The sequence below is a fragment of the Eublepharis macularius genome, chromosome 5 (assembly GCF_028583425.1).
Source record: "Eublepharis macularius isolate TG4126 chromosome 5, MPM_Emac_v1.0, whole genome shotgun sequence".
Classification (NCBI taxonomy): domain Eukaryota; kingdom Metazoa; phylum Chordata; class Lepidosauria; order Squamata; family Eublepharidae; genus Eublepharis; species Eublepharis macularius.
Window position 1 is genome coordinate 148538995 of NC_072794.1, and position 20657 is coordinate 148559651.

The following is a 20657-nucleotide window of genomic DNA, read 5'->3' on the forward strand; positions in this document are numbered from 1 at the left end:
ACTCAAACCCTGTGACTCATATCCATCATGAGTGACAAGTTAAACTTCCCCTCCCATTGATACCGTATCCTAATTAACAGTACTTTGTTCAGAATCAGCAACGTTCCAGGCAGCAGAGAAGAGCAACAGTCCAGAAGACAGCAGACTTCTCTTGGTTCTGCAATGCTCTTTCTTTGACAATTTGTACAACAAAAGATATGCAAGGACACAATTTTTGTTATTTTAAAGTCAGATGAGAGTTCATTTTGTTAGGTCTACAACATTTTAGTTTTTCAGATCAGGCCAGTAAAATATGCTCCCATTTGTTATTCATACAAACTAAGTATATTAACTGCTGCATGTCCTAACAGTAGGTCTCCTCTGAGCGTGCTTCTGGGAACAAACATAGCCAAGTTGTTAAGCAAAGAGAGTGTTTTTTTTAACCTGGCCATATGCTTGTGATAGTGTGTGCTGTTCTCAGACAACAAAGCTTGTTTAGGAGGATTCCTGTAGCAAGCTTTTTCGTCTTACCATCCCAGTGCTGTGGGTCCAGCAGCAGGGGGTGGGGGAATGGTTCCAGTTTTTAATCTTTCAGCCCTAAGGTGGAGGCTTAAAAAATTCTCCCTTTAGGGACTAGAATACAGCCTCACTTAGCCAAAACAGAGAGTCCTCAGAGCCAGCTGAGGTTTCTGTACTGTGCATACCAACCTGAGTGTAGATCCTACTGGTTTTAGTAGGGTTCTGTGAAGCTTTATTTCATCAGTGTGCTTGTGACTGCAGCCCCAGAATCTAAGTAGCTTAGAAATAAATTACCAACCATTTCAAAGCACTTCCACCTCTAGTTTCAGCAGCTGCAAACCACTGGGGCTGCCAAGAGCTTTCAAGTCAAATAGAAAGCGCTCAAGCTGTTGATAGCTTGTGTTTCTGTACCCCCCCCCCAACATACACAAACCTACAAGCTAAGAGCTTGTTTTTTTTCTGACAACTATGGAATGCCTAAACAATGTAGAACAATGTGGAGCAAGAAGAAGAATTAAGTCAAAGTAATTCCTATCTCTATATTTCCTTGGAGAAAGGCAGGATTCAGTCGGGGGAAGCAACAGGTGTACTCGAGGGACTGGCCAAGGCCTAAATGGATTTTATAAAATGCATCTCCCTCTACTGATAGAGTACAGCACGTGCCCTAGACCAACCAGCTTCTTCATACACTGCAATATGAACACAGAACTATAATGCATTAATGGCCTGCTATGCCAAGTAATATATTTTAGAGTATAACATCTGCAAACTTGCCAGTCACATAAAGAATGGGTGTGCACTCAATGAGATAATTATGACTAATTAAAAACAGAATAATTTGCTAAATTTCTTTAGGGTTCATACTTGCACCACCAAGAATCAGGATTTCAAGCCAGGAAGAACTCATTTACTCCTTGTGAAAGGGGTAATAAACAACCGTATATTGCAAACACATGACCATATATTGCAGAAATACCATCCAGACGGTCTTATGATGCATAATCGGGAACTCATTCCAACTGTTACAAAGAACTTTAACACTGTATCTGAGTTCACAGACACCCAAATTTATTACACTTTTCCAGTAGATGTTAATCTCCAAAAATTCAGAGGGCTTTTAGACTTCTGGAAAGTCTGTAGAAACCGAACCAATAATGGGAATCAGGAATACAGACCTGGGTATGCACTCTATGGAAACAGAAACATGATCCTCTCTCAGTTCTAAGAGAACTGGATGTACTGAATGCTATAACCAAAGTTAAAGCCAACGGTTTTGCTGTTCCTCAAGGAGATCGCAGACTCAAACCCCGCTGCTCATAACCACTACATCTCACTGGCTTTAAGTAGCAGTTGCCTTCATTAGCTTTTGCTTCATCCAATACCTTTTGCACTCCTTCAGAGATAGTAAAACAAGTGCGGTCCATAAATTTTTGGTGACCAGATCACAATAGTGTATCATCCTGACCAAGTATTTGAAGTAACATCTAAGTATGAACATGAAGGTTGCAGTCAAGTGTCAAGAGACGTCTTTCCAAGGCCAACATGGAATACATCCTATCTGCTATGTAGTTTAGCCAGTTTTATATTTCTCTCATCATTTTATCAGCTCACTGTTCACAAGTGGCAATTTGAGAACACTATATTCTTTTAAGCATTCTCAAACTTGGACTGCAATACTGAGAATACTTTCCTGGGAGTGAGCCATGATGGTGATGGTGATGGTGATGGTGAAGAAGAACAAGAAGAAGAACAAGAAGAACAAGAACAAGAACAACAAGAAGAAGAACAAGAAGAACAAGAAGAACAACAAGAAGAAGAAGAACAACAACAACAACAAAAAGGATCTATTTCTGAATAGAGAAGTAAAATTGCCAGAAATTCTGAAACCATGGAAAAAATGTTTTCTAGCAATTGGGAGTGGGGGAGGATTGAAATATCAGCAGCACATTTCCCCCCTATCAAAGGTGAACTTTTTTTTACCGATTTAACAACATAAAATGCATCATTTATGACTTAGCATAGAAAATAGTACCTTGGGACATCTATGGAATTTAAAAGTACACATCTTTGTTTTCTACAAGAAAAAACTGCAAGTATTTAAATTCTTGAGAAAGTAAAAAGCTGTCTACGCTAGGCTACCATAGCACATGGATCTTTAATTTCTGTCATGAGAGGTGGGAAACAATAAAAGTGGAAGGTAAATAACAAATTCTGGGGTAAAACAAAAGGCAGGGAGAAAGGCATGGTATAAATTTTGTAAATAAAATGCATTATTTGAACAGAAACACCCTTATAGAGTCACAATTATGTAGCACTACCGGATGTTAAGCTTAATTTATAATGTTGAAAAAAACTGAACTCCAATAGTATATCACAGAGAATGTGATATAGAGAACTGTTTGCAAAATTATTTACATTTAAATAAAAACTATTTTTTAAAATGTTGCGTATGTGTTTAAGTAGGAGGTTTTTTCCTAGCAGTCCTCAAATTTCTCATTTTCTTCCACTGGGAAAATTAAAGATGTTCTCTGACTTTTTCAAACTGTACAGTTGAAAGAGTGAAACACTTTGTAAGACAAGTTTTTTCCTCACTGAAAAGGAGAGAAATATTCAAGCGCTCTCCCAAATTTTCTGTCAGAAAAAAACCCTGAAAAAGTGTTTGAGAGGACACAAAATAAAACACTCCCTATTTTTTTTTTCAAAAAGTTGACTTTGCACCTCTGCCTAAGCAGATCTGCTTAAGACTTCTCCTTAAGCTTCTGAGAAGAATCTATCAAGTCTTTGCCAGTATCAGTAGGAAGAATTCAACTCACTTTAAATTGACTAATCTAAGATTGTAACTGTTAATGGGTTACACCTTCCCATGCTAGAGTGTGTACAGGATAGCAGCTGATTAACACCTTATACTCTTACCTTTCACAAACTGCTGTGAAGCTGAAACTTCAAGTAAGGTGAGCAAAGAAAAGACTACCTTCACACATACAGCCTGACTGGGGCAGGGTATTCCAGCATGTAGCAGCTGAAATAGATCAAGAAATCTGAATAGTAAGGCAGAAATACAATTTTCTGTTCCTTTGTACTAAAGGTACAGCAGTTACTTAGCTGGTTTTAACTGACCTGGGAAAGGTTAGTACAGTTTAAAAAATTACTGTGCCATCCTATGCAGAGTTATAACCTTCAAAGTCATTGAGCTTAGGACAGGGCTCTTCATACAGCACTGCTGGTCTCTTATTAAAATTGTGCTCCATTATAATCGTTTATTACATACAAGACTAACACAGAAACTGTAGTAAAGTTTCAGTTTTAATCTACTGTTGTCTGAAACAGAAAATTTGTGATTATTATTCATTTATAGTCCACCTTTCTCACTGAGACCCAAGGCAGATTACAAGCATGATAAACTTTTCAGCCAACCAGTGAGCAGATAACAAAATAAGAGATCAGGCATTGGGTGAACAGATTACAAGGTAGGATAAAATTTGAATCTAACAGCAAAGATACCTAAAACCAAAACCATGCCATTGGGCTGAGATTGTAGAAAAGGGACAAAAATACATGCAAACATACCTATTTAATATAAGACAATCTGTGTAGGAAAAACTTTGTACCTAATAAAAACCACCTCCTGAGCTGAACCATGTTGTACATTTTGCAAAATGATAGAACCAGCCCCAGATAAGACTGCTCCACAATGTAGAAGCCACCAAGGAAAATGCATGCAAACAGGCAAGTGCCGATTTTACCAGTTTGCAGGGTGGTTTCTGCTCAGATGGGCGGAGCTGCCACAGCAGGACACAGTGGGAGAGGTACCTGCAGGCGCATAGCCTTTATGGGCTTTAGGATTTGAATCCAGTGGGAGCCTAGAGACCAACAAGGTTTTCAGGGTATAAGCTTTCGGGAGTCAGTACTCCCTTCAGATACCAACACAGTATCAACAAACACCTGAAGGGCTTTGTAGGGGATAGCTAGCACACTGAACGGAACCTGGTAACTAATTGTTAACCAATGGAGTGTCTGCAGAACGGGAGTGATACGTACATTCTACTTGAAAGCAGCCAGGCCATGTTGTTTTGTACCAACTATAGTTTCCAAGTTGACTTTAAGGCAAGACCAGTATTGAGCGCATTGAAGTAGTCTAGCCTCAAGATAACCATAACATGGATCATTAAGGCCAGGTGAACAAAAGTCAAGGGACCATCTTCTAAGCTAAGTGGAGTGGATAGCATGCTTTTTTTTTTTTTGCAGCGGCATCAGCCTGCTTCGCCAGCAATAAAGCTAGATCAAGTATCCATCCCACGGCACTAACTGAGTCAGCAAAAGTCAGCTGAAACCCCATCAAAAGTGAGGAGCTCCATGTCCTTCAGGAACTAGGACTTTCCAACCGACAACTTCTGTTTATCATATCATCAGAGTCAGCAGAGGAACCACCCGCTTTGGTTCTAAGCAACTGTACTAGAACAACTGGAAGCAAGAACACGCAAATGAAGCTAGCAGCCGGATCAAACAACCCAACACACCCTAAGCTGACACATGAATACCAGCAGGAAAGGCTCATTTCAAAATGACCAATTTACACCAGTAACAGTGTAAATTTACACCTAATTTATACCTTAAACAACTTCTCATCATAATAATGTTCCTCCCAACACTGACACAGACTCTGGGACCAGAACCTGCAATAAACCAACCTGCCAACTCTGTTTCCGTATCCACTCAGATGGCACGATTACTGGAGCCAACAGCACCAAGTATACCATCCCGGGTTCACTCACTTGTTCATCTTCTGATATTATATATGCTATCAAGTGTCAGCAATGTCCTTCTACTCTCTACATTGCACAAACGAGGTCAGTTCCTACACAAAAGAAAAATGGATATAAATTTGATATTAGACACCACAACACTAAAAAAACTGTGGGAAGACATTTTAATCTTCCAGAATATTCCTCTGCAAACCTAAAAGTGGCTGACCTCGAACAGGAGAATACTGAAATGGAGTTTATTCACAGATTCACAACAGTGGAATCCCCCCTCCCTCGTAGGGATGAAGATTCTTATCTCACTACAGATGCTTATTTATGCTCTAATCAAGTTGCACTTTGCCACTGTACTTTTACATCCTGACATATCCCTTTGCTATACCCCTCCCATCTAATCAAGCTGCAGTATACCTTAACATCCTAATACCCTCACTTGTAACACCCCACCCATCTCTGGCTGGGATATAAAGGCTCAGGGATCTCCATTCCTACTCATATCTGAAGACGGGAGCTCTGACTCTCGAAAGCTTGCACCTTGAAAATCTTGTTTGTCTCTAAGGTGCCACTAGATTCCAGTCCTGGTGTTCTACTGCAAACCTTCATAGCTACCCACCTAAAACACCACTAAAGAGTATCACTTGCATTACTTATGGAAATCAACCCACAGTTAAGCCCTTTAAGACCACAAGTTTCAATGGAAAAGGACATACTTTACCATATTGTCTAAAGCCATTTTATTTCTCAAGAAGTTTCCATTCCATTACTGCTGCCCAGCCTCCCCATCCTTTAACGCTAATAAACGGAGCAAAATTATGTTTACTACAGCCAGGATAATCCATGTCTGCCAGATTTCCCCCCCACCAGCCTGTCCTAATGGCCACTTGGTCTAGGGACAGTACCAGCAGATGATACTGATGTCCAAGCCACTTCTGAAAAGCTTATGTGACCTGCTTCTGCAGATCACGAGGCGAAGAAAGGTGTAAGTACCAGCCAGGCTGCTGTTGGATAAGCTAGCAGTCCTGGTCTCCAAATCCCTAATCAAGGGAGTACAGGTTACTTTCTACTCAAAATAAAAAGTATGGTCTTGATAATTGCCACACCGTGCCTAAAATGTGGCCCTCTAAGGTAGAATACCTAGATTTTGGAAGTCTGTAGGATACATGAAGAAAGGAAAGGAAGAGAAATGGGAGCTGTTAGGTCTACCCACAAGTGCGATTTAACAGAGCTTATGAAGCAAGCAGGGGCGGTGCCAGGGTTTCTGGCTCCTGAGGCTGCCCCTGCTCCAGACTGTGTGATGATGTCACTGCATGTGACATCATCACACAGCAAGCCGGCCCCATTGGCTGACGGGCAGCTGGGACGGCACGCGGAGGCTGCCTGTGCTCCCAGTCGGGCACGGCAGGTGGCTGGGGAGGTGCACATGCGTCCCTTCCAGCCCTCCCACTCCGTTGTTTTGCATGCTGCCCCAGACACCTGCCATGCCTGGCCCGCGGCTGCTGCGCCCGGCTGGGTGTGTGTGTTGGTGGCAATGGCAGTGTGGGGCGGGAGGGCTGGCAGGCTGCAGCAGCTGCAGGTCAGGCACAGCAAGTGGCCAGGGCAGCGTGCAAGCGGCTTCCCCTCCCTCCCGCTCAGTTGCCAGCACTGCCGCTGCCAGCTCCGCGGTGCATGCCCCGCTCCCAGCGCCCCCTTCGGCACCTCAGCACTCGAGGCGGGGGCTGGACCTGCCTCAATGGGTGCACTGGCCCTAGAAACAAGAATGCTACCCTCTCAAGTCTAAGTGGGATTCTTATTCCATGGTACAGCAGTAAGTACCAATAAGCTGGTTCATGTTTGGTATGAAGTGGTCTGGCGTAATTCAATAGCAGCTCCTCAAGAACTTGATTAGCTAACAAAGTTTGAAGTTCTGAAATTAATAAAACAAAGAAGTGACTCAACAGGTCTTCTTCTGTTCTCAGCGAACTGCGTGGGTGGCCTCACATACTGCTGCTCTTCTGTATTCAGTGTGAAAAATACAAGGAGAACACTAGAGCAGCAATTCATCCACATTCCAGAACTAATGCCTGTACTCCCTCCCTATCATGTGGGTAGGAAATATTCTATCATGGGACATGTTGCCAACAGGACACTTCAAGGGAGTACTAGGATGACTGTCAATTTAGCTATGCCAGTATGCCAATGCCGGTATGCCAATTAAATGCCTATATAGATGCAGACAATATATCAGAATGGGAAAAGCTAAGTGGCACCCTCTCACATGGGCACAGGAAGCTGCCCCATACTGAATCAGACCACTAGCCCATCCAAGTCAGTATTGTCTACTCAGACTGGCAGAGGTCTGTCACATAACCTGCCACCTGATTCTTTTAACTGGAGATGCTGGGCCTGAGCCCTTCTGCATGCCAAGCAGACGCTCTACCACTGAGCCATGGCCCCTCCTGTGTGTTAGATTCTGACACACCCCTCACCCTAGAGAAGGCCCTTGCTGCCCTGCAATTCTCAGAACTTCTAATACCTGAAGTTTAGCTATCGGGCCTAACTTCTATTTGCCCTGTGGCATAATTGCAGGCATCTCTCAAAAGGCTGAGAAGGCAAAGTAAAGCAAACCAGTAGTATAAGGCCACAAATGCCCAGGATTCAGGAATACCAAGACAGCCACTGAATCTGCTGTGAAATAAGAGGAACGTGATACCAGCCTCTGCCATGGTACTCTAAAGCTTTGGGGATGGAATAGACTCTAGCATCCCAAGAACATATGAAATAGCATTACAGTGAATAAGAGACCACTGAGCCATCCAGTTTAGCATCTCCTCTAGAAGCAGCTCTTCAGGAACTCAGGCACAGAAAGGTCTTTTCTAATCCTTGTGCTTCTTTAACTGGATATGCCCGAGACTGAATTTAGGATTTTCCATATGCAAAGCATGTAATCTACCATTGCCTCTCCCTACATTGAGTCCATTACTGCTCTGAAAAAAAACAACCTGTAAATTAAAAAAAAAAAATTTTAAACCCCTGTATTTTTTTAAAAAAACCTAAAAATACAAGCCTAATTTCAGTGCCAGTAAAAGAATCCCTTTACAAATATATTTTATTCATCTCAAACTATTACCAGAAAGCCTTGTGATCACCCTTAGCTTCTCCCCTAACCCCATGTGCCAACCTAATCCTACCCTACTATACAATTCGAATCCTAGGCCCGCTCCCCTACTACACAGGGTTTGCCCTGGACTGAATGTTCCCACTGAGGTTCCCTGAGAATCTGTGCTCTCTCTTTCGCGCAAGGGCGAGTCCTGACAAGCAAACAGAATATTCTTTGTCAACCAGTTCATGAGCAGCCTTTGAGCACAGCAATAGGTTCACTGTGCATGCAAACAATGGACTATTTAGTGCAGAACTTCCTAGTGTCCCTTCATGAGGAAAACTAAGCATGATTTTTTTAAAAAAGTGCCAATCATGTACAACTATCAGTTCCAACAACACTTCTGAACTATTACGTTTTCATCTTCCTCAACCCATGACTCCAACTCTGAGGTCATGTGATGCTTTCTTCCGGTGGAAAATTGCCTAATCCACATATATGAAGCATAGTCTATTTATCTCTAGTTGTCTAGGCTCCAAATCAATCATCTTAGATGGACTAAATACAAGGTAAAGAGCATGGACAAACCTCAGAGCTTGTACGTGGTGTATCTGCCTTTGTTTGCAATCACTAGTTCCATATTTAAATTACTTTAAATTTCTTAAAAAGTTTCCTAGGAACCTCACATGTTGGGAGGAAGCAGCCTCTGCTTCCTTCCAAGTTCTGTTGCAATTCTCTAGGCCTCTACAATAACTCCCCACACACAAAGCTCGCCTCCAATCCTCCTGCCCCCAGGCTTGTTCCAACATTGCTTTAACTTCTATTTGTTATCTATTTTCTAGGCTTATTCCCAAGTCTCTCCCATTGCCTACTGCCATTGCCACAGTTTCTTGCCAGGCTGATCCTCATAGCTGGGGCAAGCAACAGTTGCTGCTGCCATAAAGGTAGTCAAGAGCAAAACTCAAGGAAGTCCCTTACCACTGCACCAGAGATGCTGCCATTAGAAGCTTCTCTCCTCATGTACTATACAACTATTCCCAGAGGTACCAAAGTTTAGAGACAACTGACTCACAGCTCGGCGTGTTTCTCAAACACTCAACACTACTTCAATCCAACCTGAAGCTTAAAACAAACCCATATTGACACTCTGCACCCTGAGGCAATTTGAACGCATTCCACAGACGGAAGATCATTCCATTCATTGTAACTTAGTCAAACCAAGTTGCTAAGAGCCTTACTAAAGTCAACAGTGTACATTAAGCATTAGTCATAGCTCACCAGTTGTGATCACAGCAGTAAGGAGAACGTTAAATACAAACATGTTGTCAGACAATTCAAAAGCCAAGGATCACAATACTGCACAAACCATCACAATAATGCACAAAAGCATTTAGCCCAAGTGTGTGTGTGGATGAGAATCAATGTAAAATATTACTGAGCTCCCTGCCTCCCATAAACACTGTTTGCAATATTAGGACAACTGCACAGAGTTACAGGAATGGTCAAATATATCAAGCACAATAGCCTGCGTTTTAGAATAGGGGTACTGAATTCATGGAAGTTCTGTCCTACCGAGCACCAATGGGACTTCAATGGGCCAGTCTTGTGAACTAACCAACCCATTTCCTTGCTTCTCTATAGGAGTCTGATTCAGAGGACCGTCCTACATTTTTCTTGGAGCAAATCGCAACCCCCAGGGCACGGCATGCTCTCTACACACATCCGCCCTGAGCCTGCTGGTGTGGGGAGGGCGGAACACAAATTGAATAAATAAATAAATAAATAAATACTAGCAGCAAGACCTTCCAAAAAGTTCGCAGCACAGCAGGAGGGGATCTGCAACTCACCTGAGAGTCAAGGCCACTACTTGAAGACCGCTCTTTAAACAGGGAAAAATTGACCACGTGACATTTCCTGTAAGGTCAACTCTACGTTAAAAAGAAAGGCAGTTAAGTGTTCTTCATCAAAGATCAAGCAATGCCATGACTGGGGGGTTTTTTTTGGAGGGGGGCTTAAAAATAGTTCAAACCATTGAATTTATCAGCTACACTTGGTATTTGCATGCTCTACAGGCACTGACAGATTTGCGCATGTGCTCTCTCCATTTTAATAACTTTAAACGCACAAATACTTTCCTTGCCTTCATTTTGTATTGCTTTCTGATTAGGCTCTAGAGGCTAGGATACTGTTCTGCCATTAGCTCTCAGAAAAGCTGTGTCATATGAACACACTTTGGTTGGGTTCACTGACACTTGCCGCCTTCTAATATCCTTTACTGCACTGCCTGAAGATATTCCCTCCCTCTGCTTCTCCCTACAGTGCACGGGGATTAAACTCAAATAAGAGAAGAAATGAGAATATTTGCTAATCTGCGCCTATTTTCAGAGGCTATGACGACCAGGGCTAACAAAAAAAACAACAACCCTGCACCTCTACACAGCATAGTCATATCATGCTGTGAGACAGTATAAATCAGTGATTAGTTTTAGTTAAAGCTTAATTTTAATAACAGCTCGTTAATACATCTAGGAAGCTGTTGGTGTGTGTGCGTATTGCAAAAATCACGTTTTAATCTAGCGCTTGATTCCTGAACTTTGACAATTACGCAAAGCACTACTACAGCCACCTGCCCACTCAAGTGCCCGTGAGCGGGAGGATTTCATCATTAAGTGCATGCTCACTTTTTGGCACTATTTCTCCGTCAAAATCTCAAAGCTAATAAAGGAGCATTGAAAACACAGCAGCCCATTGAACCTCAAAGTGAAGGCAGAGAGCGAATTCTGTTTTGAACACATGTATGTTGTCAGGATTGTGCACCTCGTGCCAGAAAGCTAAAATTCCAAGGGCAGCTCTCTATACAACTCATTAGCAACCACTCAAGCAAGCAAAACCAGACTCTGTTGCAACGTAACAGTTACCTGCTGTACGAGGTCTTTAGATGTACAGTTGATCTTAATTACCAAAGAGAACGAAGGAAAGTGGGGGTCATAATCAATCATTTAGAAGTCAAAAATCTTCAGTTCTGCTGCACTGTAAAGTTCCAATATTCATTGTTGTCAAGCAATACTGTATTGTAACAAACAAAAACCCTAAAATGATGGTTGTTGTGGGTTTTCTGGGCTGTATTGCCGTGGTCTTGGCATTGTAGTTCCTGACGTTTCGCCAGCAGCTGTGACTGGCATCTTCAGAGGTGTAGCACCAAAAGATAGAGATCTCTCAGTGTTACAGTGTGGAAAAGATATGGCAGGTCATTTATATCTACTCAGGAGGGGTAAAGTGTTTTTGCCATATATCAAAGGAATTACTGATCAGATGGGAAAGCTTATGAAAAAGCATAACCTCCAAGCTGTATTCAGACCCACCCGAAAAATACAACAGATGCTATGATCAGCAAAAGACAGTAGAGACCCCCTCACCTCTGCAGGAGTATACCGTATACCCTGCAGCTGTGGACAAGTTTACATCGGGACCACAAAGTGTAGCATCCAGACAAGAATAAAAGAACATGAAAGACACTGCAGACTTGGACAACCTGAAAAATCAGCAGTGGCTGAACATAGCCTAACTCAAACAGGGCACAGTATCTTATTCCAGGACACCAAAATACTGGACAACACTTCCAACTACTTTGTCAGACTGCACAGGGAAGCCATTGAAATTCACAAGCATAAGCAAAACTTCAACAGGAAAGAAGAAACCTTAAGAATGAACAGAGCATGGTTTCCAGTTCTGAAAAACACCAGGCTAACAAAACACTCCACACCCGACAACAGCCCTGCAGAGAAGATTAGCACATCAAGCACCAATCCATATGCAAAAGAACCTCCTCAGGATACAGTGAAGCCTCCCGCCATTAGCATTCCACACCCTGGGAAACTCCTACAGGATGACTCAGCTCAGTCCCACCCCTCCTGAGTAGATATAAATGACCTGCCATATCTTTTCCACAGTGTGACACTGAGAGATCTCTATCTTTTGGTGCTACACCTCTGAAGATGCCAGCCACAGCTGTTGGCGAAACGTCAGGAACTACAATGCCAAGACCACGGCAATACAGCCCGGAAAACCCACAACAACCATCGTTCTCCGGCCGTGAAAGCCTTTGACAATACAAAAACCCTAAAAGCTCTTTGCTGCTATTTGATTTAACAGTGAGTATCCATAATCATGTTAACTATTTTTAAATCGTTGTCAAGCATTTTGATTTTACTTGACAACTGAGGAGTAAGACAGATCAAGCAGAAGTGTGGTCAAAACATACACATTATTAAAAATATTCTAAGGGAGTGAATTTTTTTGAGACATGCTTTTTTCAGTGAGAAAGAATATGACGACTTTTATACAAGACAATCAAAAACAATCATGATTAACTGAGGTTGAGGCACCCCATTTTCCCTTCCCCCTGCTGGGCCCTGCCCCCCCACTGGTACAAATAAACAAGTAATAGAGTGGGAAGGGGGGGCTTGTAGGAAGTAAGGGAAACAGTGGTCAGGCAGCAGTGGAGAAGAAGAAAGCACACCATCAGCTGGCTGGTGGCAACTTGGAGCAGAAAGTGCATCAGACAAGATTCCTGCTCCAAGTCTATCTTCCTCAGCTACTGCCCACCAGCTGATAGTGGTGGAGGACTTAGAGGAGAAAGTGTATCCGATATGCCTTCTGTTCCAACCTGAGCAATAGCTGGGGAGGGAAGCTTGAAGTTATGTATGGAAAGTGAGCCTAAAATATAGGATTCCAGCTAGAATGGCTGAACATTGGTTCAGTGTACTAAGTGCTCGCACGCCCAGGTCTAGCTGAGACACCCAGTTTCTGTTAATTAACAAGACCTGCAAGTACTCTCTGAGTCCCAAGTGAATGGCCTTAAAGACCCTGTGTGTTCTCATCACAAAAATGCCAATTAGTTGCTGAACACTGATTGGCTCCTGAGTTGCCGGGTGATCTTCTGAGGGCTAGCAAAGTTGGCCTTTCCACATGTTTTGTACCCGACCCTCTTCCTTCTTCACCTTGGCAAGCCTCTATGCTGCACCAACTCAGCCTGGGAAGGGCCTACATGCTACCAGATGGGTAAGATGAACACCTTTTGGAGGTCAATCAGTGAAGATTAAGTTAGTCAGCTCTTAAAAGTTTTAGATAAATAATCTAGCTGTTGCTAACTAAAATTCTATTTCTTTTGCACCTGTTCTCTGATCTCTTGTTGAGAGCTTAATGCTTTTGCAAACACTTTTTAGAAGCTAATAACATATTTTATTCAAGCAATGTCTGGATTAACTGGCTACTCCCTACTCAGACCTTTGCAACCACAGAGTGTTAGTGATTCAGCAACTCGGAGAAAAGTTCCTACGAGGATATAACTGCATTTTTTGCCCTCCGAATACATGTTCACGGGGAGGTGGCGGAGTTGTTGGCCCAAATGACCTCCCAAAAGCAAGAGACTATCAATATTTTAAGAATTTGCCCCTTCAATAGTTTGGACTGTCCACACAGCAGCTCAGGAAAAACTTTCATTCAGAGGTGGGTGACAACGGCCCACCTTCCATAAGAATATTGCCTGGGTATAATAATGCTAGCTGTCCATCACAGACCTGTATCCAATAAATTGTTTTAAGATTCTCCCAGGCACTGGGGTTACACAGCACAATATTTTTGTCTCAGAACAGTGGATCTCCGCACCCCAGCTCAAATTTCTATAGAAAACAGTTGGAAAAGTAGTTTGCCACTCGACATTAGGGGAGGGTAGGGTTAACAATTGTGTGAAATTAGGTCTAAAGCTTTCTTGGGGACAAGTAGTTCAGCCATTCTTTAAGAACTAGGCCGCAGAATGTATAGCGCACACATCTTTCCAATCAGGAGTTACCAGAAAGCCATGTTTGCACAGAAACACCATTCTGCTACTTTAATCATTTACCAACTACTTAAATAATGTTATCAGTAAATTGCCAGCCTTATCCAAGTTGCAAGCTAATGCGATAACACTTCCAAGCCCTCATCATCACTGAAGTGAGAAATACCTACACTTGTATACGGCACTGACAGTAAGGACTACAATAAAGTTGATTGAACCTCCCATTGTACTTGTACAAGAAACACTGTCTTTAAAAAAAATAGGAACTTGCCCAGCATGTTGATAAGTACCAAATGTATAATTATATATAACTGCTTCTGCTACCGTGGAACTCCCTGAAGAAGCTGAGAGAGATTAACTGCAGTGACTTCCTCTCGAAGTCCATCGTTTTTAAAGAAAGACACTTCAAAACCATACATATTTGCTATGAAGAACAGAATTAAGGAACTGGTTTGTCTGGACTGCAGAGTAGAGGTCAGATTTGATAAAATTACACACTTGGAAATTCTGTAAAACTATCCTGTTTTGTATTTCAGCTAGTAAGGATGGCCACCCATTAAAAGTTAGCGTACTGGACAACATGGCTGATTTACATGAAGTGCTCAGAAGTCAAATAAAGTCAAATTAACCATCTGATCCAGGCAAATTGCAGGAGGATCATTTTTAATGGACCAGATGCTTAGTAAGGTGGAAAGTTTCCTGGTTGCATAGAACTCTTGAGGCAGAAATTCAGACATCTGTTACCCAGACTACCACAGCAGGTCCAATAAAATGTGTCGCTCTCTGAGATTAACATAGCACCCACTGTCAAAATTAGGAGTTCACATTACTGATGTGATCTTTTTCAAATCCCGAAGTCAGTGGTAAAATTAATCAAATTCCAGTCATAATTGTTTATCTTCAATAGTCTCTTATTTTCCCAATACACCTCAGGCTAAGACTGTTGTTGTCATACCTGTAGTACAGGTACTTAACGCAACTGTCTGAAAACTGCAGCACCAACTGACGCCAGGTGCTCCTGTGAAGTATGCAGAGCATCCCTCTCATCAACAAGGATGCTCTCCTCCTCCCAAGGAGAAGACTATGTTCACAATGCATTCCGAACGTAAAGCCATCACTTCTCAAACACAGGCAGAAATTCAGCCATACAGTGATCCAACACAGGAAACAAGCAAGTCTTCCTTTTAATTAATACATAGCATTACAACCATCCTTTAAGTACAGCATACCAACTGTTACCACACCTCTCTGTTCCAGAGCTGAGACAAAGGAACTGAGGGGCACGTGGTGTCATGCAGTTTAAGGAGACCAGATGCTCAGACAGCACTCAAAGACGACCCAATTTATTCAGCTTCTTGTTACAATCAGAAGAGTTTGGAGAGACAGCTATTCCAGGGAGACGTTCTTCCAGACAGACAAACACAACCCAACAGCATTTTCTTCACAGACTGTCATCTGCCCTTTCTGCTTTAGGTTTCAGAACCCAGGACAGGGTTCAGAGTCGAGACTGATTCTCATGAGACACCTCAATCATATCCATGTTTATTATGTTGGTACTTTTTGTTTATTACGTAGATTAAATGATTGCTGCCCAAGTTCATCCTTAAGTTTTTATTTACTTCACCGAGAGCCCATCTTCCTCCCCAATGAAGATCTAAAGCAGCACACATCACTCTCTTCTCCTCCCATCCTCATAACAACCCTTTGAGGCAGGTTAAGCCAAGTGTGTGTGACTAGTACGAGGTCACCCACCAAGGCTCCATGTCAGAGTGGGGTTTTGAACTCTGATCCTCCCAGACCCTAATCAGACATTCTAATAAATCACTATACCACACCGTCTTCAGTGTATAAGACAGACAGCACATTTAAGTTTAACGCACCATTTCTATCCATAAACTAGATTTATGAGAAAGGTTTCAGAAAAAATCTCAAGATCTTCTTGCCTTCAGCCTACTGCTACAGATAAATACATGTCTGGTCTGGTCAGGGCACTGCAAATTCTGTACATGTTTTATGATGACTGTGTTTCCAAACATGCATTTCAGTATTTACAGAAAAGATTCCTTACTGTATTAGAACTAGCTCATACTTACATATCCCCACAATAACAGAGAAGACATGCTCCCATCTCACGCAGAAGATGAGATTGTAGAAGTTGAAAGTCATCAGAGAAAAACATAAGACGACACTGATCCATTCTTGCAACCGTTTCCCTGTTCAACAAAAAAGGGGAAAATTCAATTTATTGAAATTGTAATAAACACCCAAAGCTATTTTTCAGCTAATTTTGCAAGGCTTCCTGACAGTAAGAACTGGAGAGACAAATCTGTCTCTTACTTATAACCCCTGAGCAGTAAAATAAATGCTATCGGGAGGAATGCTGCATGGTGATCATCTATCTAAGACTGGGACCAAGATGAAAAGTGGCATACAAATTAGGACATTCCCTTTAGGATATTCTGTGACTGTGTCGATGAACTGGGCAGCTCTGCAGCAGACATGCTTTCTACACTTATTATCATGGAGACAAATATTCACTTACTAAAAACCTGCGGATTATCACAAATGAAAACCTTGTTCATATAGTTCAAGGTGGCATCATCAGTCTTCAGACCTGCACTGTATTTTAAAGAAAATTTAAATTGCATTTAATCCAACAAAAACACAGAAAGTGTATCAGAATTACCGAATAGCATATAAGTATGTTTCACATTTTCCACAAGCCAGACAAGATGCCTTCTTGATATGGAAAACAAGCCCACTGGAGTGGGGTTTAATGGGTTCTCCAGCAGATGTTTAGTCAACGTACTCCAAGGTATTTATTTGTGTGAGCAAATCCATCTCCCGTGCCAGAGAGAGTGGTCAGACGAATGCAGACCACTCTAATGTAACTTTACACCATGTCTGAAAGGCAGCAGAAATGCAGTCACTTACAGGCCTTAATACAATCAGAATTAGGAGCACTCATTATTATTGGAGTTTGAGACATCTGCTGAATGCAAATCACCGATAAATCAAAACCGAGTGGCTCCCACACCAAAGTCATCAGAAAGACACAGCGTTTCAAGCGGCACAGCTGAAAATATCACTCAATGTCCAAAGGTTGCTCTTCTGACACAATAAGGAGCTTGGGATGTACGACTGAATCTCCTGTTCCTTCCTTCAATCAAGGTTCCCAGATAAATATCAGGTCAAAGTAAAATGTAAGAATGGGGCATACTTTATTCCTCTCCTTCCACACACCCACACACACACACACACACACAAAAGAGAAAGTGTGCATAGGTGATAGCTTTCTGGGAAACAAAAGCACCGGAAACCTCTGTGCAAATACCACATGCAGGACCAAATCTGCCAACTGCTCCCAGGACTGAAAAACAAACATCCTCAGAGAATCCCCTGCTTTTCAAAACTGTGTGTACCATAGAGAACAAGAGCCACCGTAGTGCATTCTGCTAGGATTTTGTAGACATGCTCTTCAAATATGATTCCCCTTTATAAAGAAAAAAAGGGTCCAGGAGAACTTGCATTTTATCTTTTCCAGCAACTGTTTGCATTACTTAAATCAGTACCCTTTTTGAAAGCTGTGATAGTCTCAAAGTCATGAATAATTGTTAATTTTATATGGTGTCTGAATTTACACCAGTATTAAACTAATTGTTTTATATCTTTAGAATCACAGAAGTTAATCGTGCCATGCTTGTTTTTTTCAAGTCTCTGTAAAGCCATAAAACACAAGTACAATTTACATTAGATGTGCACGTGTTTTCCCACTGTTCAGACACCAAACACATGCATTTAGCATACTTCTTTTGGGAAAATAGCTGCATAAATTTGATCGTAATATATTTCATATTTGAAATGAGTGTTCTGTTTTTATCTGAATTCGTCAAAAATGCACTTTGGCCAGCCTTGCTCACATGGTCTACGCTCACCAGTCTCCCTGCAACCTTGCATGAATCTAATGTGGACACTGCACATGAATATTAAATCTTGTAGAGGTTCAGTTTGTAATATTCTTTTCCCGCAAATGGGAGGGGTGAACTGCAACTCTGCAATTATGCTTCTAATTAACTATTTGCCTGGTACAGGGAACAGACAAGATCAGAGCCAACGCGGTGTAGCGCTTAAAGTGTTGTGCTGTGATTTGAGAGAGCCAGGTTTGAATCCTTACTCTGCCGTGGAAGCTTGCTGGGTGACTTTGGGACAGTTCCACACTCAGCCTAACCTACCTCACAGGATTGTTGTTGTGAGGATAAAACAGGGTGGATAAAAATCAATGATTTTTTTAAAAAAATCAAAAAAATCAGATTTTTTATTTAAATCGGATTTTTTTGATTTAAATCGGATTTTTAAAATTTAAATTGGATTTTTTAAAAATAAAATGCTTTTTGAGGAAAATATATTACCATCCAAAGGTTATTCCATCATGAAATAAAGATTAGTTTTTAATTATGTAGAATAAGGCTGTATATGTTTAATTTTTTTGGTAAATAAATTCCATTAATCCATTCACAATGGCATGCTCTTCCAGAGGTTTTTGAAAGATTATTGGGCAGTTTCTCTGCCTACAAGATATTATCACAGATGCTTGGTTTTGCAGTTCTCAAAACTGAATTTGTGTCAGCTCAGCAGAGATCACATGCCTCATCTTCACAGCAAAAATGTTATAACATGAACAGAGTTGAGAAAAAGACCTTAATCCTATTGTTCTACAAACCTATGAAGACAGAATCAACCCCTCCAGTGCTAAGTTTCAAGAAGTTCAGTGAATAGAAACAATCTTTTTCTGATTGTTTGGAGTGGAATAGATCTGCACAAGAAGAAACTAAGTGTGAGGACGGAGGGGCAAGCAGTACAAAATGAAAGTGAAACTTTTTGAGCACAATACTGCACAAGTCTTTGGATCTTTTGTGTGTATGACCTGAGGTTTATCACATTCTTTCCTTGGAGGAAAAAACCTATAATGGCAGCAGGCCGTAAAAGAGACCCAGTTTGGGAATACTTTAATGAAGTTCCTTTACCTATCGGTAAGGCAGGCATCTACTTGCATATTAAAGTTATACCAGCAAGAATTAGTCTTTATGTAGAAAACTATGTTTTAAATCAAGCCTTACTGACTAGTGATTTAAATCATGATTTAAATCGTGATTTAAAACAGTTTGATTTAAATCAAATCCACCCTGGGATAAAATGTAAGAGAGGAGGAGGATGCAAGCAGTTTTTGGTCTTCATGGGTGGAAGGTGTGACATGCATCAAATGTTGATTTAATATTTAATAATAAATATTTATTTATGTAACTTCACATGACCCCCACAAATGTATGAAAGCTATTGGAGAAAAAAGCTCTCTTTTTAAAGGTATAATCTGCCCTGCCATTTTCCTTTTTTAAACATAACTCACCAGAATGAGTAGAGTAGGTTCAGAATTGTATCTTTAGCACCCCCGTCCCCCAACAAAGAATGTTATGGAGCTCAATGCAGCTTGTGGGCATAGTTAGAAGAGTGATTAAAAATGCTGGCACACCAGCACGTTGTCAGAGTAGCATAGGGTCACAATATGCTATTGTTCTAAGAGCCTCTATGGCATCCAAATAAGTTAATTAACACCCACATTCTGCAGAGGAGCAGCTACCCTAAATAGAAGAGCTAAATGGATAAGTCCACAAGGAACAATTAAGATGACGATGTGGGAAGCGCCATGGCACTTGCATGCTTCTCCTAAGGGAGGCCCATGTTCAATCTGCTCGTAAAGAGAACCCTGCCATTTCATGTTCAAAGTAGGGAATCCTGCAGCATTAAATTATTTTTCAGAAGACACTGTTTATGCATGCAGATGAGCCAAGTTCCAATTACACCCGCATGAATAAGAACAAAACTTCACTAGAAAGTACCTACATTAAGAAAGTAAGGTGTTGTTTACAGAGCTCTTAAGTCTTCAGAGACAAAAACAGCAAGGAATTAAAGCATCGTATTTTGAAAAAACAGAATTCTGAAAAGGATAAACTGTGGTATGCATCTACCGTGTAACCCCATGTTTAAATACAGGGTATGTCCAGGACTACATGGTGAGCTATCCATCTGAATCCATTTGATTAAAATCAGTTTTCTGCTTTACAACAGGACTTTCAATCCACAAAACCAACACAGTAAACCTCATTTTAGCAGACTCTCCAGAAGCACAAAAACAAGGGTGTTGTCTACCATCTGGCAAGCCATGACTGGTAGGTTGCATTTGGCTTCTCACATCAGAAGTTGTAAGGAGCAGTTTTCTTACATCTAGCATCCATCAGTATTAGAATATCCTTGCACAAGTACTGTGCAATCCACCAGGCTTTTAATGCTTATTAGTTTCTACCACATATTTTAAAAAGAACCAAAATACAAGAGCTCCTGCTTCAAGGAGTAGGACACTTCCCACAACAGCCAAGTTACACTAACGTAAACACATTCTAAAGCAGTTTTCACAACTGCCCTTAACATT

General features: G+C 41.4%; 1 protein-coding gene across 1 annotated transcript in view; it reads right to left on the reverse strand.

Annotated features, from left to right (window-relative positions):
* PEDS1 (plasmanylethanolamine desaturase 1) overlaps positions 1-20657 on the reverse strand; it is a 40755-nt gene that overhangs the window by 10473 nt on the left and 9625 nt on the right. The window contains exon 2 of the mRNA XM_054981923.1: positions 16267-16386. Coding sequence (XP_054837898.1) covers positions 16267-16386 — 120 coding nt within the window. The remainder of the gene's footprint in view (positions 1-16266; positions 16387-20657) is intronic.